The sequence below is a fragment of the Acomys russatus genome, chromosome 2 (assembly GCF_903995435.1).
Source record: "Acomys russatus chromosome 2, mAcoRus1.1, whole genome shotgun sequence".
Lineage (NCBI taxonomy): Eukaryota > Metazoa > Chordata > Mammalia > Rodentia > Muridae > Acomys > Acomys russatus.
Window position 1 is genome coordinate 105,298,250 of NC_067138.1, and position 24,595 is coordinate 105,322,844.

General features: G+C 45.4%; 1 protein-coding gene across 2 annotated transcripts in view; it reads left to right on the forward strand.

The window, feature by feature from the left end:
* The window catches only part of Pgm1 (phosphoglucomutase 1), a 56,191-nt gene extending 55,188 nt beyond the window's left edge, over positions 1-1,003 (forward strand). For both annotated transcript variants that reach the window (XM_051164700.1, XM_051164696.1), the window contains exon 11: positions 561-1,003. In XM_051164700.1, coding sequence (XP_051020657.1) covers positions 561-650 — 90 coding nt within the window. In that variant the 3' untranslated portion in view covers positions 651-1,003. The remainder of the gene's footprint in view (positions 1-560) is intronic.
* Positions 1,004-24,595: the final 23,592 nt, after the last annotated feature.

Consider the following 24,595-nt stretch of genomic DNA (forward strand, 5'->3'; position numbering starts at 1 on the left):
ACGCCTCTGGGAAGGTGTAGTGTCAGCTTCCTGCTCTGTAAAACGGGTAATTTAATTAGATGAGTGGCTTGTGTTTGTCTAATATCGAAGACGTTTCATTTCAACAGCGGCATCCACCCCACTCCCTCACCCCTGCTGCCTTAAGTGAAAACTAGCTGAGAAGGGGGTTGGGGCTGTGTCTGAAAGGTCTCTTTGGCTGCAGTGGCGGGGGGGGGGGGGGGGGGGGCGGCGGTCAGCTCAGAGGACTCAGCTAAGAGAGAGCAGGGCCTTAGAAAGAGTAATGGTAGAAGGGTGGAGGCAAGTGGGTACCATTGCGGGAGACTCACAGTATAAGAGTCTCTCAGGCTTGGTGGGGTGAAGGCGGGTATGTGGAGAGGAAATATGGAGGGTGGTTTGATTGCTTCACCGAAGTAAGGCGTGCTGGAGCCAGGCTTGGGCTTGCTTTTTACTTAAAAGAGCATCAGGCATCTTGGAGACCCGGAGTAGATGGTCAGACTTGTTGACCAGAGGTCTATTGAGGAAAGTGATGGAAGAGGGTCTTCCCTTTGTGTTTCTCTCAGGTCATGCTGGCGCCCTTGATCTCCATTGCTCTGAAGGTGTCCCAGCTCCAGGAGAGGACAGGACGCACTGCACCCACTGTCATTACCTAGAGAGATGGCCAGAGAGATGGTACGTCCCTCCACCCAGGACCTTTCCACGGCACCCGATTGAAGAGTATGGACAGAAACAATGTATTCACCTGGGCTTTTTAGGATGTGATTTTTTTTACTTCCCACTTGATAAACAGCCATTTGTGAGGCATTGCCATTGTGTGTGGGAGAGACAAAGCAGACCTGAGGGCTCACACCCATGTCTGTTCTTTCCCTTGCCCACTTGAACTGCTCCTGTGTAGGCCTTTGTCTCCCAGCATCAGGTGCTGTTTGCACTACAGTGTAAAGTTTTGGAGGCTGAGGGTCAGCAGTAAGGCCATCTCCTGTAAAGGATGTGCCGGTGAAATGAGGTAAAATGATACTAAAGTTCCTGCTCCACTGTGAAAATCTCCCTGTTTACTGTTTACATGGAATCCAACAGAATGTGGTTTCTGGTGCCTTTGCTCTCATTAGTTTTCCTCTGAATGAGATGTGCTTAACTATGGATCTCTGTTATTTTGTCCCATCTGCACAGATATTTGGGATATTAAAGCAGAATGCATTACTGTTGCCTGGTGTCGTCTTCACTACAAAGAAAGGAAACAGACTGTCTGCCTTGTTTGAATAGTGAGGTGGGGATTATATTTTGTTTGAGGAGGATGGGCTGCATTTTATTTTGATATCCTAGCCAGAAAAAAAAATAACCTTGATTTCTGGGTAGATTGAAAACCCATAGACTTAGGAACTGTAGTTTTCAATCTCATCAGGACAGTATCTCATCTGGATACTCCCAAAGTTATCAAAGAAAGCTTGGTACAGTGACTTAGGAAAGAAGTGATTTTCAGATCTGGTACCTTGTAATGCTCACTGTCCTTGGCCTGCTGAAAGGGCAGAAACAGAGCCCTCAGACTTCCAGCCCACAGGATAACACAGAATTTAAAAGCATAGACTTTGAATTCCAGTTACCTGGGGCTTGAATCATACCTGAGGCATCACGTGACCTTTAGATGTCATTCCCCTCATCTGCGGGAGGTAAGAGCAGTTCTCACTTCAGTGGCCTGGGGATCATGAGGTGCACAAACCTGTGACAAGCAGTGAGTGCAGTATCTAAGCCACACTCTGTCGCCACATGAGCCCTTTGTGCCAATGAGCCCTTTCTAGATTTTGAGAAATACAAATTATAATAGTCATATTTGCAGTTCATTTTACAGTTTGCAAGGATCTTGCAGCACAAAGTTACTTTGCTGCATATTGACGGTTTCAGAAAGTTCTCAGCTCTGCACACTTGCACTCTGCAAGGCGGTCTCTCCGTTGTAGGTGACAGAATCATTATCTATGCATGAGGTTTCCAATATTACTATTTACAGTGAGGTTGGCCGACAGCTGAACTTCACCGAAGATGTGGAGGTGGTGATGGATGAGTTGTTCTGTAGTTCTGATTACATGCCAGGCACTGTTTGGAGTGCTTTCCATGTGTTCTGTAATGCCCCATAACTCCATGAGAAAGGTACTCTGGATAATTCCCATGTTATAAGTGAGTCCTAGTTCCCCACCAAAGTCACAACCCTTGGAAAAACATGGGTGCCTCAGACAGCAGAACTCCACAGATCACCAGTGCTCAGTATTACCATTTCAATTTCTAGACTATATCTAACAGTGGGGGAAGGTGTGAGAACCTTACTTATTAAAGGTTGATAATATGCACCTAAGTTTTAAGAGACTGTTAGTGTAACACTACTGTTCTCCCAAGAAATGTCAACATCTGTGCTGTTCCTGGCCCCAGTTCCCCTCCTGCTATGGCATGGCCATCCGTGATCACAACTGGTGGGTATTGGAGGGGGAGCAAGCAGAGGATGGGGCCTCTGGCAGCAGTGAGTGTTTGAGAAACAGACTTCTCAGGAGACAGCTTAGGTGAGACAGCTCATTTAATTGGGGCATACAAAGGCTATTTAAACATTTGGGGGGGTGAGTCGGGGCTATCAGGGTGAGTGCACATCATTGGCCAGGTCTAGGGTGCTGAGGGTGCCTCGTTTGCAATAAGAAGGAATTCCGGGTATTGCTACACATGACCTTACAAGGGGAAAGAGAGTTTAACCTGGCTGCCAGGCTATATGACCTCAGGGGCAGGGGTGGGAGCACAGGGGTGCACGCTCCAGGGCATGCAGACCCCAGGATGAGGTGGGAGCGTGGAATGGTCCTGCTCCTGCTGAATTCAGGGTGAGATTTCCCAAGTTTGGACATGCCTTGACTCCACTCCTACTCCAAGCCAGCTCTCCACGGTCCCACAGTTCCCTGGCCCCACAATCTGTGTGTATCAGTCTGCCAGGAAATTAGTACTGGTTAAGGGTCAGAGCAAAGAAATGATGTACAGTATTATCACTGCCCGCAAACTGCCTGTAGGATTAGCTGGGGCATCACATCCACCACAAGTAGAATGCCATGGGTTGGAGGGACAATACTTGCTGTTAGTACACATCTTTTCCTAGCATCTATTCTATTTTAAATGTTGAGATCCATGCCATCCAGAAACCCTCCAAGCAAGAAGTTATTATCCCCATGGTAGTCAGCTCAGCTTAACAGACGTTTAAGCACCTTGCCTTGGGTTCTCAGCTACCATAGCCCTTTAATTCTTGTTTCTGACATTGTGTTTAGTTTATTCTCCATAACTCCTTGACACTAGAATCAGCTGCAGATACTCCCAGCATTGCAGCCTCCTGGGATGGCTTTAAAATGCCTTGCTTGGGGCTCTGCATCTTGCCTGGACAGCACAGCAAAGCAGGCCCTGGTGGTGGGGGGTGCAGGTGAGCTGATCCCTTGGACATGAGCATGGGAGAACTAGCCCGGCCACTCGTCTGTCATGAGGTGGAGTGGGTCCAGGGGTGATGCTGTCCCCTTGCCCACCTCAACACCTGTGGTAGTCAGGAGAGCTGGCCCTGAGGTCATGAGAGTGGGAGAGCTATCCCTGCCTGCCCCTCATGAGCTTGGGAAAACAGGCTGTGCACCTCAACTTGGTAACAGAGTAGAGCTGACCCTGGTGGGGAAGTTACAAGTGAGCCAGCCCTGAGGGTGTGAGAGCAGGAGAGCTGTCCCAACTCCTCACCAGCTGCAGGGCCCTGCCCCTCGACTAGGCAGCACAGTGGAGCTGGCCCTAGTGGAGGGGGACACAGGTGAGCTAGCCCAGAGGGTGAGAATACAGGCGTGCTGTTCCCAACCCTTATCTAGTGAGGTGGCGTGAGTGTGGGGATAATCCCACCACCACCCCCACACCCCTCACTACCTGCAGCAGTCAGGAGAACTAGCCCTGGGGTCATGAGAGCGGTCAGCTAGCCCTGTGCAATGGCAGCTGCAATACTTGGGAGAGTAGGCCCTGCATCTCATCTGGGCACCACAGTAGAGCTGGCCTTGGTGGATGGGGTGTAGATGAGCTGGCCCAAAGGGCAAGAGCACGGGAGAGCTGGCCCTGCCACTCATCTGGTGTGAGGTGGTATGGGTGCAGGGGTGCAGGCTCTCCCTTCCCTCGCAATATGCAGTAGCTGTTCCTGGGGTCATGAGAGCTATTCCTGCTCCTTCACTGACTGTAGCACTTGGGAGAGATGGCCCTGCATCTCACCTGGGCAACACAGAAGAGCTGGCTCTGATGTCAAAAGCATAGGTGAGCCATTCCTGAGGGTGTGAGAGCAGGAGAGCTGGTCCAGCTCCTCCCTGGCTGTCACACTTGGGAGAGTGCCCCACACATACACCTTGACTGGGCAACACTGTGGAACTGGCTCAGGTAGGTGAGTGCAGGTGGACCAGCCCAAGGTCGTGAGAGCAGGAGAGCTGACTCTGCCTCCTGCTGAGGGCGGCATTGGGTGGCCTTGCTGAGCAATTCTGTGTCTGGTGGTGCGGATAAGGGAAAGCCAGCACAAAGACCAGCTCAGCTACCACCCAGGCCTAGATCCAGGGCTCTGAGTTGGCCAACCCAAAATCTACATCATCTGTGAACTTGTGAAAGGGCCAGTCTTGCTGATCCAAAGCTGCAGCATCTCCATGACACAGGGCAACAACAGGGTAACTAAGAGTCTTAGGGAAGGCTCAATATTGATGGTGTTACAGAAGCCAAAGACCTCAGAATCAGACCAAGGACTCATTGCAATGAATATTTGCAACTGAAGATGTGTGAACAGAAGGATATACTGTGACACACTACAGTTTCCACAAGTTGAGTTGTTTTCTATGTTTTGTTTTATTTTGTTTGTGTGTTTTTATTTTGGGGGTGTTGAGATGGTGAAGGATAGATATGAGGAGATGGGGAGATAAGAAGAAATGGGGTGCATGATATGAAACTCAGAGGCAATAAAATTTGGCTTGTTTTGTTTCTGTTGTTGTTGTTTTGATGTCCTGTGTGCCTCTACCACAATTCAGCTACTTTTCCTGACCCTACTTGGCCACAGCATGGAGGCTAAGCACTGCGAGAATGAAGATGTCTGAAGACTTGGCTGGGTGGGTAAGGCAAGGGCACCTTCTGTGGCTGCCTGCCAGGGTCCAGGAGGAGGCAGGGCAGTATGAGACAGCCCTGAGAGGCTGGCCTGCAGCAGCAGCCAACACCTCACACCCCACAACTGTGAGTCACAGTTCTTTTCTTTGGGATGTGGTGAGGATTGCTGAGAGAAAATTGGGTTAGAATTGTTGGGGGCCCAGCTTGGAAACTTCACATTCCCCTTGACTTGCTGCCTTCCCTGGAGCAGTTTCCTGCTCAGATGTTCCCCAGCACCCTGACTAGACCAAGCCTCCCAGGCTGGGTCCATCTCAAAGAGGAGAGTAGAGGCCAAGTTTCTGGCAGCACTGTTTTCCTTTCGTTCCTTTGGTTCCTCTGCTGCAGATTCCACACAGCTGCTCCATGCTGCATTTCGTGACTGATCAGCTGAAGTTAGCCTTGCTATTTAACGATCCTCCAGAAAGCATGTTCCCTTGTGCAGGAGCCACACCCATCATACTCCAATCATCTGACCCCTTGAGGAGAGTGCATGGTCCCCATGCCATTTTCCCAGGCCTAGCAGCTTCTCTCAGACTTCCCTTTGGAACCTCTCAAGCCGGAGCATTTTTGTAATTATTGATTGATGTAGGGTAGGAAGGGTTCAGCCTGTTGTGGGTGGGGCCATCCCTGGGCTGGTGGTCTTAGGTTCTATAAGAAAGCAGGATGAGCAAGCCAGTAAGCAGCACCCCTTCATGGCCTCTGGATATAGCTCTTGCCTTCAGGTTCTTACCCTGTGTGAGTTCGTGCCCTGACTTCCTTCAGTGATATATTATAACCCTAAAGTGTAAGCTGAAATAAATCCTTTCCTCCCCGAAGTTTCTCGTGTCATGGTGTTTCATCATAGACATCATAACCCTAACTAGGACAGCAACTGGTACCAGGACTGTGGGATATTGTTATGACAGATGTGACCATATTGTTTGGGAGAGGATTGTGGATGGACTTTGGAACTTTGGGAAAGAGAAGCCATTGAGTGTTCAAAGTTTGGTGAGCTAGTCTATGAGAGCTTGGAAGATAAGAGTCTGAGAAATGCAGATGATGGAGGCGTGGCTGGAGAGGTTCCAAAGGGAAGTCTGAGAGTCACATAAAGACTTTTATCAGAGATGTTGCATATTTTGAGTTAAGAATTCAGGGTTCTGGTTAGCAGGGGCTGAAGAATTGGCTTGTGATTAACAAGAGGCCAAGTAAAACCTTTGCTTTACTGGGACAATTGCTGCTGATCAGCTGGAGCTAAGAAATTTGTGGTGATTAAGAAGAGACCAGCATCATTGAGATGAAATCTTCTGAGAAGTGTTTCCTGAGAGTCAGAGCACAGAAGCTGTATTCCAGAGGTGGTCAAGGCTGTATCTTGGGCTAGCAGCTGAACTTGATAGTGTAAGAGTCACCCAGGTAGTTCCAAGATGGTGGTGCCTATCACGCACTGTATCTGTTCTACTGCACGGAGACTAGGGACCAGATTGGGAGCCACAGACTGCAAGAACTGGAGAACACTAAGTGAGTGGGGTTCCTCACAGTGCAGACCACAGGCAGGGTTGGCCCTGGGCCAAACAACAGCCCACAGAAGACCTGAACTCACTCTCCAGTCTTTGGAATGGAACCCACCTGTAGACTGTGGCTGGCCTCTATAGCCCAGGTGCAGTGTGTGTTACAACCAAAACTACACAGTAAATAGATAACTACACAATCACAAAAACACAACCACACAAACTCTCTACTGTAACCAACATCAAAAATTAAGGGACTTAACAGTAACTTGTCATTAATATCTTTCAACATCAATGGTCTCAACTCTCCAATAAAAAGACACAGACTAACTGAATGGATGCGTAAACCAGATCCAATATTCTTCTACATTTAAGAAACACATCTCACCCACAAGGACAGACATTATTTCAAGGTAAAAGGCTGGAAAAAATATTCCAAGCAAATGGTCACAAGAAACAAACTGGTATAGCCATTTTAATATCTAATAAAATAGACTTTCAACCAAAATTAATCAAAAGAGATAGGACACTTCATACTCATCAACCAAGATGACATCATAATTCTGAACATCTATGCTCCAAATACAAGGGCACCCACATCTGTTAAAAAAAAAACAAAAAACAAAAAACTATTAAAACCAGATTAAACCACACATCAATCCCCACACTGAAGGATAGGTCACCAAAACAGAAACTAAGCCGAGAAATAATATCATTAACCAACGCCATGAATCAAACGGATCTATCAGATATTTACAGAACTTTTCACCCAAACACAAAGGATTATACCTTCTTCTCAGCACCCTATAGAACCTTCTCCAAAATTGATAACATAGTAGGTCACAAAGCAAGCCTCAACAGACACAAGAAGACTGGACTTCAACAACAGAAATAACAAAAAGCCTACACACATGGAAACTAAACAACTCTCTACTTAATGATACCTGGGTCAGGGAAGAAATAAAGAAAAAAATTAAGGACTTCCTGAAATTCAGTGAAAATGAAGGAACAACGTACCCAAATTTGTGGGACACATTGAAAGCAGTGCTAAGAGGAAAATTCATAGCACTAAGTGCCTTTATAAAGAAATTGGAAACATCTCACATGAGGAACTTAATGACATATCTGGAAGCCCTAGAAAAAAAAGAAGCAGAAACAGCCAAAAGGAGTAGACGTCTGGAAATAATTAAACTCAAGGCTGAAATCTATAAATAGAAACAAAGAGAACAAATCAAAGAATCAACAAAACTAGGAGCTAGTTCTTTGAGAAAATCAACAAGATAGACAAACCATTAGCCAAACTAACTAAAAGGCAGAGGGACACTATCCAAATCAACAATATCAGGAACGAAAAGGGAGACATTATAAGAGACACTGAAGAAGTACAAAGAATCATAAGAGCCTACTTTAAAGGCATATATGCCACAAAATTTGTAAATCTAAGGGAAATGGACAATTTTCTTGATTGATTCCACTTGCCAAAATTGAATCAAGATCAGGTAAACAAATTAAATAGTCCAATCATGTTGCGCCCTCCCGCCGGCAGGAATGACGCAGACACCAGGATTCTTCTCAATTGCGCTTTATTGGGAGCGCCCTTGAAGCTGAAGCGAAAGACCCCGAATGCCCGCGAGCGCATCACTTAAATAGCTCTGTGTATGTGTCGTGTCAATATCTCATAGGTCGTGTCTGGATGCTTCATTAGCGTGCCTCATTAGTATGCCTGTGGCTGAGAGGGCAGCTCCAGAATACTTCATTTGCATACCCCTGTTCGGGAGGGGCAAATTGGGAGAGCTTATGTCCGCGCTTGTGCGGGAGTTATGGTTGCCGCTGTCGCCATTACTGGGTGCGGGCGCGCCTTACACAATCAATCCTATAGAAATAGAAGCAATCATTAATAGTCTCCCAACCAAAAATAGGCCAGGGCCAGGTGGTTTCAGCACAGACTTCTACTAGACCTTCAAAGAAGATCTAATACCGATACACTTCAAGCTACTCAAAATGATAGAAATGGATTGAACATTACCAAATTCATTCTCTGAGGCCACAGTCACGTTGATACCTAAACCCCACAAAGACCCAACAAAGAAAGAGAAGTTCAGACCAATTTCTTTTATGAACATTGATGCAAAAACACTCAATAAAATAATTGCGAAACGATTACAAGAACATATCAAAGATATCATTCACCATGACCAGGTAGGGTTCATTCCAGGCATGCAGGGATGGTTTAATGTGCAGAAATCCATCAATGTAATCCACCATAAAAACAAACTGAAGGAAAAAAAACACATGATCATCTCCTTAGAAGCAGAAAAAGCATTTGACAAAATTAAACACCCATTCATGTTTAAAGTTTTGGAGAGATTGGGAATACAAGGCAAATACCTAAACATAATAAAGGCTATATACAGCAAGCCAATAGCCAACATCAAATTAAATGGAGTTAATACTCAAGGAAATTCCTCTAAAATCGGGGACCAGACAAGGCTGCCCACTTTCTCAACATCTCTTCAATATAGTTCTCGAAGTTCTAGCCAAAGCAATAAGACATCAAAAAGAGATCAAGGGGATGCAAATGAAAAAGGAGGAAGTCAAATTATCCCTATTTGCAGATGATATGATAGTGTGCATAAGTGACCCCAACATTCCACCAGAGAACTCCTACAGCTGATAGACACCTTCAGCAAATTGGCTGGACACAAAATTAATCAAAAAAAGTCAGTATCCTTCCTATATACAAATGACAAACATGCAGAGGAAGAAATTAGGAAAACTACACCTATCACAATAGCCACAAGCAATATAAAGTATCTAGAAGTAACGCTATCCATGCAAGTGAAGGACTTGTTTGAAAACACACTTTAAATCTCTGAAGAAAGAGATGGAATATTGACATCAGAATATGGAGGGGTCTCCCCTGTTCATGGATTGGGAGAATTAATATAGTAAAAATGGCCATCTTACCAAAAAGCAATTTACAGATTCATTGCAATCCCTATCAAACTACCTACACAATTTTTTAAAGATATTGAAAGATCAATTCTCAACTTCATATGGAAAAAACAAAAAATCCAGAATACCTAAGACAATCCTATACAATAAAAGATCCTCAGGAGGAATCTCCATACCCAATCTCAAGCTGTACTATAGAGCAATAGTAATTAAAACAGCATGGTACTGGCACAGCAATAGGCTGGTTGATCAATGGAATTGAATTGAAGACCCAGAAATGAATCAACACATATAGTGTTGCTTGATTTTTGACAAAGAAGCCAAGTCTATTCAAAGGAAAAAGGATAGCATCTTCAACAAATGGTGCTGGTCTAACTGGATATCTACATGTAGAAAAATGCAATTAGAGCCATATTTGTCACCATGCACAAAACTCAAGTCCAAGTGGATCAAAGACCTCAATACAAAACCAGAGACACTAAATCGGTTAGAAGAAAAAGTGAGGGAAGAGCCTGGGACACATGGGCGCAGGAGACAACTTCCTGAACAGAACACTGACAGCACAGGCCTTAAAGTCAACAATTAATAAATGGAACCTCATGAGGCTGAGAAGCTTCTGTAAGGCAGGAGACACTGCCGTTAGAACAAAGCATTAGCCTACAGACTGGGAGAAGATCTTTACCAGCCCTACATCTGACAAAGGTCTAATATCCAAAATATATAAAGAACTCGAGAAATTAAACACCACCAAACCAAATAACCCAATTGAGAAATGGAGCCCAGAACTAAACAGAGATTTCTCAACAGAGGAATATCGAATGGCTGAGAAACACTTCAAGAAATGTTCAATGTCTTTAGTCATCAGAGAAATGCAAATCAAAACGACTCTGAGATTCCGTCTTACACCCATCAGAATGGCTAAGATCAGAAATTCAAGTGACACCACATGCTGTTGAAGATGTGGAAAAAGATGAACACTCCTTCATTGCTGGTGGGAATGCAAAGTTGTACAACCACTTTGGAAATCTATCTGGGGCTTTCTCAGAAAACTGGGAATAGAGGTTCCTGAAGACCCAGATATTCCATTCCTTGGAATATACCCAGAAAATGTTCCACTATACAACAAGGACATATGCTCAACCATGTTCATAGCAGCCTTATTCATAATAGCCAGAACCTGGAAACAGCCTAATTGTTGAAGAATGGGTAAAGAAACTGTGGTACATTTACACTATGGAATACTACTCAGCTATTAAAAACAAGGAAATCCCAATATTTATGGACAAATGGATGGGACTAGAAATGATCATAATGAGTTAACCCAGAAGCAGAACAACTCACATGGTATATACTCACTTATAATTGGGCGCTAGCTCCAAAGGCATGTCACACAAAAGTCTTCACTTACCAGGAGATTGGGATAGATGTGAGGACATCCTACTGAGACTCTAGGTAAGAGAAATATAGGAGATGGGGAAATAGAAGGACCTAGAGGGTCCTAGAAACCTACAAGAAGAACATCGTGACGGGTGGATCAGGGACCAGGGGAGTCTGCTCAAACTATTGCACTAACCAAAGACAATACAAGTAGTAAACATCAAACTCCTACTCTGATCTACCCAATGGGCAGGACACTCTCCACAGTTATGTGGAGAGTGGGGCCTGACTTAGACATGAACCCTGGTGCCCCGTATTTGTCAACCTCCCCTTGGTGGAGAGACCTGATGGCACTCAAAGAAAGAATAAGCAGGCTACCAAGATGAAACTTGACAGCATATGACCATACAGTCGGGGAAGAGGTCCCCTCAGTCTTAGACCTAGCAGACGGGAATAGGATGAAACTGGGAGGGAGAGAGGAATGGGAGGATACAAGTGATGGGATAACCATTGAGTTGTAATCTGAATAAATTAATAAAATTAAAATTTAAAAAAAGGTCACCCAGGTAGGTGGTGCTGGTTTTGAAGGCACATAGGGGTTATGAAAAGCAGCTGAGACTTGGTACTGTGAGAGGCCAGGAGAGGCCATTGGTGAAGGTGCATCCTCAGTAGCAGTTGAAGTCCCAGGACTGAAGAGGTCATGCAGAGCATTTGAGATTTCACACCATGAGGAGAACCCAGGAAGGGCTGTCAGTAAAAGTGCAGCCCAGTTGCATCAGAAGACTGCAGCATTTTAGAGATGGCAGTACCATGAGATGACCACCAATAGCAGCAGTGGCTGAGTGAAGCCAGCTAGAGCCTAGAAGACAATTTGTTTGTGCTGCAAAGGGTGGACCCAGAGAAGTATCTCAAGCCCTTTGGAGGAGCCCAGAAAATAGTGACTGGATCCTAGACATTGGACATTGAATTATTGCCACAGTTGCTCTGATTTGATGTGACTATACCCTGATTCTACCCTGTTGATGTAAGAAAATATTTAACTTATTTCTTTATTTTTACAGGAGCTCACAGTTGAAAGTCTGAACTTTTAAAGAGCCTTTAGAATTTTACAGAGACTTTGGATTTTAAAAGAGACTGAATATTTTAAAGAGGCTGGATTTTCAAGTGTTTGGATATATTTTAAAGACTGTAAGACTTTGAAAAACTGGAATGTTTATGTTGTAATGTTGACATTCAAGTATAATCTTGGGGATGAGCAAGAATGGAAAGGTTAGGGCTTACAAGTGATGTTTCGGTGTGTCAAGTGGACAAGGAGTCAGTTGTGCTAGCTAGTTTTATGTCACCTTGACATAAGCTAGAGTCATTTAAAAGGAGGAGACCTCAAATGAGAAAATGCCTCCATGAGATCCAGATGTAGGGTATTTTTAAAATTAGTGATGCATGGGGAAGAGTCTAGCCCATTATGGATGGTGCCACCCCTGGGCTGGTGGTCTTGGATTCTATAAGAGAGCAGGCTGTAGCCAGGCAGTAGTGGTGCATGCCTTTAATCCCAGCACTCAGGAGACAGAGGCAGGCAGATCTCTGTGAGTTCAAGACCAGCCTGGTCTATAAAGCAAGTTCCAGGACAGCAAGGGCTACACAGAGAGACCCTGTCTCAAAAAACCAAAAAAAAAAAAAATAAATAAATAAATAAAAAAAATAAAGAAAGAAAGAAAGAAAGAAAAATAAAAAAAGAAAGAAAGAAAGAAAAAGAAAGAAAGAAAGCAGGCTGAGCAAGCCAGGGGGGCAAATCAGTAAGCAGCATCCTCCATGGCCTCTGCATGAGCTCCTGTCTCCAGGTTCCTGCCTTGCTTGAGTTTCTACCCTGACTTCCTTTAGGGATGGACTATGGTCATGATGAATCATCAGAGCAATCATTAGCCCTAACTGGGAGAGAAATGAGGCAGAGGCAGGAGAATCCTCAGAAGCTCATGGATCAGCCAGCATAGTAGACACAGTGGTAAACAGCAAGAAATCACATGTCAGGCCAAGTGGAAGGTAAACACTGTCACCTGACATAGTCTCCTCTCCACATGTATGCCTGTGACATGTGAACGCTCACACTTATGAACACAAACACACATACACACAGAGAGAATTAAAAAAAGAAACTGAAAAACAGGACTATCTCCAAAATGTCTTTGGGGTGGACACAGTCATGGCCCCTGATGACAATGATCAGGAACTGTCTGTCTAATGTCCAGTATAATTCCTAATCCAGATCCAGCCATGGTGATCAACTATCAATGACCCCATCACATCACTCCCACCCTGGAAGGAAAGGCTGTCCTGATTGCCAGAGCCAGCAGAAGGCAGCTGTAGCAGGACTTGACCAGGTTCTCTTTCCGGCTTTGTCATCCTTTACCATGCAGCATTTCTGTCTTCTTCCACAGTTGCCCGGATCCTCTTCCATTTTCTACAGTAGCCTGACTTGATAAGTGTTCTCTTTGCTCAAAAATCTTCCCCCAATGTAAGAATGTTTTGGGATCTTCAACTGTGTTCCTTCTAAAGCAAACTGGCTGCTGCTGCAAGGACCATAGCCAGAGCTGGTACCACAAACTACCATCATCTCTTTTCCTGGTCACAGAGAACTGGAATAAAAGGGAGCAGCTGACTTGGGCAGACAGTCCTCTGGCTAGCCTACAGCCTGCGACCTACAACCTGCAGCTGTCCACGGGAAGATCAGCCTCTCGGGAGCTCCAGGGATGCCAAAAACAAATGTGCTTCATCTGTTTAGCTGTCCTTGGGTAAACCACATCCTTGGAATGGCCACAGCCCTTATTCTTCCTCAGAGACAGTCCCCGGAGAAGAAGAATTGTGTCCTGAACTACATCCCCAGGCTCTTCATCCCTGAGAAGAGCTCCATAGACGTGTAGTCTGCACAGTCAGATAGGCAAGACATATTGACATTCTTTATCTTAAGGGAGTTGGAACCTGGCTCTGACCCCTATTCCATTAGATATCAGTGATGGTTTTTCTTTTAAATGTATCCTTCCTTCATCCATTACATCCTGACCTCAGTTTTTCCTCCCTCCATTCCTCCCTCTCCCCCCTTCCTCACCTCTCCCCCAGATCCACTCCTCCTCCATTCCCCTTCAGAAAATAGCAGGCCTCCCAGGGAGAATACCAACTAAACATGACATAACAAGATACAATAAGACTAGGCACAGACCCTCTCATATCAAGACTTTTCTTAGTTGAACACATGAGCTCTCGCTGAAAGCTCATGGCAACAAAGCTGGTGTGATTTTTATTCTCATTTTAAACGAAAAGGCAGAGGCACAGAAGTGTAAGCAACCTGTTCACGGTTATATTGAGCACAGGCAATTATGCTCTACTCCTTTTTTTGAATCTGGGTCTCATGTATCCCAGGACGGCCTGGAACTCACTACAGGGGTGCCCCGCCAGGCCTGGTTTAATGTGGTGCTGGTGATCACAGCAGGGCTTTCTGCATGTCCAGCTGAGCTCTATTCCCCGGCCCACCACGTCCCTACTCTAACCTAATTCTCTGATTTCTCAGTCGTTGTTTGATGCATGAGTGATTGAATCGCCAGGATCCATTTCTGACCCATGATCTATTTCCTCTTTGACGCTCACCAGCCCTTACTCCATTCAGATTTAATTTACCCGCACCTTTGTCTGAGAAGGTTGTGGGCTGTAATAATTAGTTCCAATACCAGGTGCCATTCTAAGGATGGAGAGGAAAACGGATTAAAATAGTATATATATATATTTTGACATGCTACTTCTAGTTGTTATTAGGTCACAAAGGTTTTATTGTTGTTTTGTTTTGCTTTGTTTTTTTTTGTTTGTTTGTTTGTTTTTTGTTTTTTTTGTTTTTATGCTGAGGTATTTCTCTCTTGTAAATCAGTTGTAAACAAAATGTTCCACATAGTTCAGTTAGGCCCTGGCTTGCTTTCCTTTGAAAGGTCTGGCTTGGGTCACAGAACGGGACAGGTCCTGGTTAGTCTGGGTGTTTTCTGTCAGTTATGTTATGTGTATGATGTGATGAAACTTATGCATGTAAGCGTGTGTCCCATGTGTTCCAAGTGGGTCTTAAAGGTTTGTTTTTATTTACATGTATGAGAATCTACCCATACTACATGTGTGCCCGGTGTACACCGAGGCCAGAAGCTAGATTCCTTAGAACTGGGCTTGCAGAAGGTTGTCAGCTACCATAGAGGGGCTGGCTACTGAGCCCAGGGCCTCTATGAGAGCAGCAAGTGCTCTTACCCCTGAGCCATCTCTCCAGCTTGGGCCTGCTTGGGGTTTGGAACAAGCTTGTGACTCAGCAGGTTAAAACAATACTGGTAAAAGTGCCATGCTATGTGAGCTTGCTCCTGCTCTACACAACATTTCAGCCCTCCATCCTTATTTCATTGAAAAGGAAACTGAGGCACAGACAAGCTGTGTGACTTGTAAGACTCTGACTGGCAGGCAGGTGACTCTAGAACTCCTTTCAGAAAACAAAGGTACAATCACACATCATTAAATTCACCCCTTTAGTATGGAGTTCATTGACGCATGCTATATCTGCAAGGCCATCAAGGTAGGCGTCCGTCGCTCTTACCCAAGCCAGGGCCATTTTCTTCATCACTACAATAAACATGGTGTCTCTTAACAGTCATTCTCCATATCACCCAGCTCCTGCTGTCCACAGATCTACCTCTGTCTCTATGGATTTGTCTTTGATGGACATTTCGTATACTTGAGGTTGTACACATCTGACTTCTGTGCCTGTGCAGTTCTTATTTTAACAAATTAAAAGCCGTAGACTTTGGGGTCCCCCAGCATGAAGTGGGGTTGTTGGAGTCCACCTGAAATTCCTATCTATGGCAGTTGAGCCTGCGTTTCAAAATTGTGTGCAATGGAAAGTTAGGGGTTGCTCTGTCTGCTGTGAGCAATGGAAGCCTTTAATGCACTGACAACCATCTATCAATCTCAGTGTACCCCTAGAAACTACAGACCAGAGTCAAAATGAAAGTAACTGACCTACAATTGGAACTACCCGTGCAAGGCAATGGGGAAAGTCTGATGAACTTGCACATGTATTTCAAGGCTTCAGGCATCTTTCTGCAAGGCATACTGGTGTGTGAGCTCTTGGGCTTCTAGAATCCCTCCACACACCCTTGGAGACTGAAAGGGAAGAACACTTGGCCTTGGTTACTATGATCCTGGCTTTCAGGGTCCAACAGAAAACCCCATCCTGGCAATGGCTGTGAAGGACATGGCCCCACCTTTGCAGGAAGCATGGCTACTGGCTTCCTCCTCGCTGCAGGGCAGGGTGCAGCTGCCAACCTAGCCACTTGGGATTTTCAGGCCTGCTCAGGGCTTTTCTCTCCTCACAAACACTGCTGTGTTAGATCTTTTTTTTTTTTTTTTTTTTTACTAAGTTAATTGTTAGATTTTTTTTCCCCTCAGAACTCGGTGCCAGCATTCCTTACCAGTCTTGTCATCACAGGCCATGGTGAAGTGGAATTGAGTTGCCAGGGCAGTGAAGTCATGGAACATACCTCTCATTTAGGTAAGCAGGGGCCAGTGCAGGCTTCCACAAGTCCGAGTGATTCTATGGTCAACATTTGTCACACTCGGCTGGTCATTAATGGGCTGGTGTTGGGAGGAGCCTGTGTTCTACAAAGCTGTGCTACATTAAGATGCCACATGTTGAAATGAGGACCAGCTCAGCCTGATCCTAATTCTCTGACCCTTGTCTGGGCTGACTGAGAGAGATGCTATGTACATCTACTGCTCATGGCAAGATAGAAGATCCCAGGGTTGGGCTGGATCCAAGTGGAGGAGACAGTTGTTAGTGGGGCAGCCAGATACCTCATAACTGACAGGGAACTCAAATTAGATTAAGTGGGAGGTAGAAGACCTGAGCCCCAAAATTGTGTAAACAAAAGGACTCAATCAGGGACAAGTGGGAAAAAGCATCTTAAAAACCTACATAGGACCCAGGCATGGTGTGCACTCCTGTAATCCCAGCACTTGGGAGGAAGAGGCAGGTAGATCACTGTGAGTCTGAGGCCAGCCAGGTCTATAGAGTGAGTCCAGGACAGCCAAGAGTACAAGAGAATCCCTGACTCTAAAAACAAAGAACAACAACAAAACCAAACCCCAAAAAAAAACAAAAAAAAACAACAACAAAAAAAAAAAACATGCACATAGGTTAGAAAGGGGACACAAAGGACTCAGGGTCAGTGGCCAGTACAAAATCCCAGTATTACTAAAGGGTACAAGGGATGGTGAAAGGTACTCAGGGAAGGCTTCTTTGGGAAATTTTAGGGTCTCTCTGGGAAATTTGTGTTTGTTTCTCCAGGGACTTCTGAGGCATGGGGAGTGTGGACCTGTTGCTGGAATTACTTGTAAGTGAAGTGAAACACCCAACCAACAGATATAACCCTGTTTATAAAGACATTTTTGCCCACCCAAGTCCAGATCAAGATAGACACTCATCCCTATGACCTTCCTTGGTAAAGGATGCTTTCTTTTACCCTGATTCGTTATTTCACTGTTGATGAAGTGGTTTGTGGACTTCAAGTAGCAAGAGGAAACATCTCAGACACATTTTGCGACAAGCAGTTTTCTCCTTTTCCCATGCGACTATTAACAATAAAACATCTTATCCAAGGTCGGAACGGTTTGTCAAGGGAGCTAACTGCAGCATCAGCCACACACTTCACTCTCCATTTTTTTTTTGTTTCCTCCTTGTCTTTAGTCCATGAAAACATCTCATATTTTCTTTCTATTGTGCTTAAAATAGCTTTACCATGGCTTACTGTATCTGTGTGGTGCTGGGGACTAAACCCAAGTCTTGCATATGCTTGGCAAGTGCTGTTCCTATAGTTTACTGAGCATTTCAATGTAACCCCCTGGTGGTTGGGAAATGGTTCATTTTACCTACAGTCTGAGGTCATCTCTGCTTCCATGTTTGCCCCCTCTATTCCAGCCTTATAACAGCCAGTGTGATCTTTTATTCATTTGTTTTAAGACAGGGTCTCACTATGAATTTGTAGTGCCGGGTGGCCTGGAACTCACTACGTAGATCATGTTGGCCTCAAACTAAGCAATCTGCCTGCCTCTCCGTCCCAAATTCTGCATTTAAAGACCACAGCATGTGGTCTTAAAATATTTTCTTCAACCTTTGTTTTCTCCTTGTATAACACTTCAAGCAATGTCCCAAGCTCTGTTTGTCATTGCTGTTTTGTCAGGGACCCAGGACAGCCGATAGTTCCCAACTTCCCTTCTGCAACCAGTGCTGCCTTTTCTTGGTGAAAACTCCTCTTTGAGTCTTATGATCCCAAGGCTAGCTTCCACCACTGTGCCAGGTTTTGTTCTTGATTTGCTTCCTCCCATTTTGGAGATAGCAGGATAATTTTCTTCCTTTTTAGATCATTCTTAGAATATAAAAGATAGAGGCCTGGCAAGCATCAGTGACTGTTTTCTTACAGATTGACAGAGTCTGCTAATGCAAGAAAGAATAAGTTCAACAAGAAATAGAGAAAGAGGGATGGAGAGGGGGCTCAGCAGTTAAGATCACTTGCTGCTCTTGCAGAGGACCTGAGTTCTGCTCCTAGCACCCATGCAGGGCAGCTTATAAGCTATAACTCCAGTTCCAGGGTATCTGATGCCTTCTGAGCTCTAATGGTATCGATTCACACATGCACATGTATTTACATACTTTTTAAGAACCAAATACAGAGATAATTAGTAGAAAAAGAAAGTCTTGATAATACTATCTAAGCTCCTGGATCTAGCCTTGCTTGAAGTTTTAGTACCAGAACTTAGAGTCTTGTAACTCAATAAATTGTTTTCTCAGCTAAAACAAGTTTACAATAACTTTTTGTTACATGTTTAAGAAGACTTAATCAAAAGTGTGTGATCTGGCTGTTTATCATCTGCCTCTTCTCCTGGTTCTCAGTGGTCGTCCATACAACTTTCCCTTCGGTCCTTGCTCTGTGCCAGGCTCCCCATGTTGGCGCCTTCACACTGTCCACTCTTCTATGCACTGTGTGGCCATGTGTTGTCTGCATATAAGGAATGCTCTTAGGAAGGTGTATCAAGCTGTCTGGCTAGCCGGGGTTTCTGTTCCCCCATGGTGATTCCGACTGGAGCTTTTCCTCCTGAGCCCAACACAGTCATGAAGAACAAAGCGCCCCCACCCCCAGTGAGAGTGTTTCTTGTCCACAGTCCATCTTCTCCACTCAGCTATCAGCTTCATGAATTTTAGAAGCCATTTCTCTGGGAAGGAGTAGGTGAGATGGGGGCCTCATGCGATAGCCCAGGCTGTCCTGGAACTCACTACATAGCCTAGGTTGGCCATGGCTCAAAGCCATCCCCCACTCCAGTCTCCTGAATGCTAGAATTATATGCATGAGTCATTATGCCTGTTGAGACAATCACTCATCTGCTTCCACCCAGAAATGTGTTTAGAATGTAACTGCATCATATAAAGTAGGTGTCTCTGTAATATTTGTCACTTGAAAACAAAAAGAATGAATATCTGACTTGGACATTTTTGATTTCTGTGAGATTTGTTAGCCAGTAGACACACACGGGCAGTCCTGAGTCACAATGCCACCACAGAAATCTCCCTAAAGAAGGAAACAGCCTCAGATCTAATCTAGTCCTGCACTTATGTTGATTTCTTTCTGCATCCCAGAGCGGCTCTTGCTCCCAGGAGGTGGCAGTGTTGTACAGCTAGCCCCTGGTTTGCTGAGGCTCTTAAGCACTATGGGCTGGACTTTGTCCTCTGGATCCTTGGAAAGCCAAGTGAGGGCTCTCTGAAAGACCTGTGTGTGTTCAAAAGAGCAGAGCCTTTGTTCCAGAGACGGACATGTACAAAGCCAAGACAAACAACCCCCTGATTGATCCATCAGTTTTTTCTGTGTGGTTTGAGAACTCCATTTATCCTAGGGTAGCTCAGGAGTGCACCCCACCCCCACCCCCCCCCCACCTATCCCAGAAGACAAGAGCCATGCAGTTGCTACCTCTGGGGGCTATGGATGGTTTTTCCTACCAATAATTTCTCTGAGACCTCAAGGTTGCTATAGTGAGTATAGACAGAACCAACCACCCCTCCAGACCCTTATGTGGTCATGAATCAGTCACTTCCTACGTGACAAGCCCCTTATTTCACCCCACCCCTAAACAGTAATAGTGCCTGCTTCCCAAGTTTGTGAGTAAGTACCTCCTCCCAACTCTCCCTCACCCTCCTCACCTCACTATCACACGCATAAGGATGAACTTGTGAGGAAAAATCCACAAAGTTTGTACTAGAAAATGTCTAAAGCCATCCTTGCTCCTACCCACCTCTTTTATCCCCAGTGTGACTGTAAAGCCAGTTTACCAAGTGCCTGTGGTGACTGGACGACATCCCAGTCAGGTAATCTATGCCACCAGCCCATCCCCAGAAGGCTGCTCTTGCTGCTCCCCACAGTGGAGACCAGGTGCTTCTGGGATCCTGGCTTCGCCCCGGGCCCAGAGGCCTTGGCTCCTTTTCAGGTCATTTGTGTCTACTGAGGCAGAGCATCTGGACTGTAGTGCTGGAAGCGATTTTGGCCTCGTGTTGGGCCCTTATCTCAGAGCTGTGTGAGCACCATTCCTGCCATGTCAGAACCCATTAGAGAGCCCTCTGCTGAGGCTTTTGAAGGAATAATCTGCCCATAGAGGGAAGGGGCTGTGCCAAACCAGGCCAGATGGAGTAAGTAATGAAGGCCCCAGATTAATCTTGCCTGTCTCCTCTTTCCCACACGAAGGCTCAACTGAGTGCTTGGCAGTCTCAAGACAAATTACACTTGTCAGCTTCAAAGCATAAGCTTCCTTCCAAGCCAGATTGTTTGCACTTTCCTCTCTTTCTTCTCGTCTCTTTCTCCTCCTATCCTGAAATAAGCACTAGAGTTAAAAAAAAATGGGGTACCTAGGAAATGTGATATTTTCCCATGGTTATAATAAAGGCTTCTGTTGGGCATTGATGTGTGTTCAACACTACATAAATTCCATTGATTTCTCACTACATCTCTAATATACAATGGATGCAGTAGCCCCATTTTACAGATTAGGAAAGTGAGGTTTAGAGACAAAGCCTGGGTCAAGGGCATACAGCTAGTGAGTCCTGGAAAAAAAAACTCAAGCCTCAGCAGGCAAGTGCAGCTACAGCATTAACAGGTTCCTCTGTCTTTGCAGTTAATCTCTGAAGTCTTGACCTCCAGGGAAAACTTTACCCTGAAGCCAAGAATGCAGTCCCTACTCCTTCCCATTGTTAAACATTCTGGAATCATGGACTAAGAGTAATGGGTAAGAACCTGAGACCCACCCCAAGGGAGGGAGCCAACCCCTGGCACTATTAATGATAATCGACTATGCTTGCAGTTGGGAGCCTAGCATGGCTGTCCTCTGAGAGGCTCCACCTCGCAGCAGATCGAAACAGATGCTGAGACCCACAGCCAAACATTGAGCAATGTGTGGAAAAGTGGGGGGAAGTATAGAAGGACACGGAAGGGACAAGAACTCCACAAGAAGACCAAGAGAGTCAACTAACCTAGGCCCATTGGGGCTTTCAGAGACTGAAACCCAACCAAAGAGCATGCATGGTCTGGACCTAGACCCCCTACACATATGTAACAGATGTGTAGCTTGGTCTTTATGTGGGTCCCCTGGTAAGTGGAGCAAGGGCTGTCTCTGACATGGACTTGGTTGTTTCCTTCTGAATCACTTCCTTCTAGCAGAACTGCCTTGTCTAGCCTCAGTGGAAGAGGATGTGTTTAGTCCTGGTGTGACTTGATGTGCTGGGTGCATTAATATGGGGGGGCTCCCCTTTTCTGAGAAGAAGATGAGGGTGGAAAAAGGAAAAAAAAGATGGGAGAGTGGGACCGGGAGGAGAAGAGGGAGAGGGCTGCATTCAGAATGTAAAGTGAATAAATAAGTACACACACACACACACACACACACACACACACACACACACACAAAGAAAATGAGTAATGGGTAAGGATTAGATTTCCCAGAAATACATATGCTAGAGAGCACTGTAAAAACAACCCCTTGGTCATTGATATGTTTAGGAAGAGAGATTCCCATGGCTAAATAAGTGTTCCCCCATAGACCCACAAGTCCTATGAGCAGCAGAGAGGTCTTCAAAATACAGCTAGGTGTGATGGCAGCATTGAGAATCCTGGGGTGGTCAGTTTATGTATGCGTTTGAATTTAGCCCAAGCAGCACTGTGAGACACTTTTAGAACAACAAAGGCCAGAGGTGCTCTTATAAAGAAATTCAGTGAACTCCGGTGTACTTACTGGTTCCCTAAAAGCCTTTGGCCCTGTTATGTTCCTCTAGGCATAGCCAGGAGCATCCAGTGAAGGATCCCTCAACCAGTTGGAGAGCCTTGCCACGCAGTCCCGTGTTTGGATTAACACAGCAGCAATGCTTGGGAGTCCACAAAATGCAGTCTCTGTGTGAGGCCTCTGTACTCCTAAGTGACTAAGAGAAGCCTGGCTCTCATCTAGAAGATAAATAAACTAAAGTTAGGAGACCAGTTAGCATATCAGGTAGGCAAGCATCTTTCAGATGCCCCGTTTCTGACTAGCATCAATGTAGGTATTGTGCATTTGGTGGGCTAAGTTAGAAGAGCAGGGCATGCTTTTCCTTTGCTCAAACATCTCTGATCAGATAAGTACAAACATTGCAGAGAACAGAGTGCCATATCAAACCTGTATGCAAGTCTACCTATGTGGCTCCTGGCAATTCTTCATAGAAAAAAGATTTATTTCTGGGGCCTGTTGTTTTCACTTTCATTTTGTGCATCTGGGATCACTGAGCTCTACTCTGCAGCCTGACAATTTCCAGGCATTTGCACTGAACCAGACTTAACAGCCACAATCCTCAACACATACTTACTACACCCCAGCCCTCTTCCCTAGTCCTGTTTTCCACTTCCCACTAGTGTCTCCTGTTGGCTGAGCAGACAGAATCCTGTAGACAGAGGAGCCCATGGAGTGTCTGTGATGATGGAGCCAATCAGAAATGGGGAAAGCAGGCCTAAGGCTGTGCGGGCAGGTGAGGGCCCAAAACTTGACGCCGTGTGAATAAGGGTATAGACAGTGCTCTTCCCAGAACAAACAGGAGATGGGGTGAAGGTTGGAGGACCTAGGCCTCAGGTTTGCCCAAACACTGGCCTTCTCGTGATTCTAGCATGTCCAGCTATGTGTTGCAGTAGCACACATGAGCCTGGCTGTGGGCAGACCCCAGTGCCTATCATGACCACCTACCCCCTCCACGTAGATGCCGTCTCTCCATTACTTGCTCTTTTCCTGGATTTCTCTAATGATCCCATGAGAAAAAAATAAAGGATTTATAGAAGCTTAAGAGAGAGCCTAGCAAAGATTTTGTTCCTTTCAACCACTTCAGGATGCTCTCCTTCAGGGGAGCTGGGCCCCTCCTCTTTGGTTTTGGCCCAGGCCCTCTCCTGGTTGCAGAGTCTTTCATTACTCATTTCCCCAAAGGCCAGTGCAGGATGCTGCCAAAAGGAGGATCAAAGTCCAAGTGGGAAGATCTGCACAACTCTTTTGGGGGTGTGTGTGGAATTTTAAGTCTTGATCTCACATGGAAACCTAGGCGTTCTAATTATCCTAACTGGGAGGATGAAGTAAGGAGCAGTTACTGCAGAGCTGCTGTGTGCGGGTTGTTCTATTGAGAATAGAGCAGTGGGATACCCTGGGTCACTGGAAAGCAGCTTGCCCCTCCATTTTGCTAGGCGGTCCTTTCTCAAAGACCACTGGGATGTTTCCTTCCTTCCTTGCTTGCTTCCTTCTGCAGATATTTATATGGCAGCTGGTGATATTATGGTGAATGGCCTCTGCCTTTAAAGTGTGTTAGGCTGTTTTGTCTTGCCAGGACAGAATATTGCAGACAGAATGCTATTCTTTTTATAAAGAATAGAAAGTAATTTCTCAGACTTCGGTGTCTGTGAAGGCCTATACTCACTCATAATTAGACACTAGCCCAAGGGGCATGTCCCATGGAAGTCTTCACTTACCAGGAAATTGGGATAGATGTGAGGACATCCTGTTGGGCCTCTAGGTGAGAGAAGCATGGGAGAATGGGAAAATTGAAGGATTCAGAGGGTCCTAGGAACCTATAAAAAGAACAAGACGGGTGGATCTGGGCCCAGGCGTTCTGCTCAAACTATGGCACCAGCCAAGGACAATATGTGCAGTAAACTTCGAACCCCTACCCAGATCTAGCCAATGGACAAGTCATTCTCCACAGTTGAGTGAAGAGCAGGGACTGACTTTCACACAAACTTTGGTGCCCCATATTTGACCACGCCCCTTGATGGAGAGGGTCGGTGGCACTCAGACGAAGGATAACAGGCTATCAACAAGAGACTTGATACCCTATGAGCATATACAGGGGGAGGAGGTCCTCCTGAGTCACAGACATAGGGGAGGGGAGTAGGGTGAAAGTGGGAGGAAGGGAGGAATGGGAGGCAACAAGGGGTGGGATAACAATTGAGATGTAATATGAATAAATTAATTTTAAAAATGTAAAAAAAAAAAAAAAAAAAAAAGACATGACAGAAGGCACCACAAGGCAA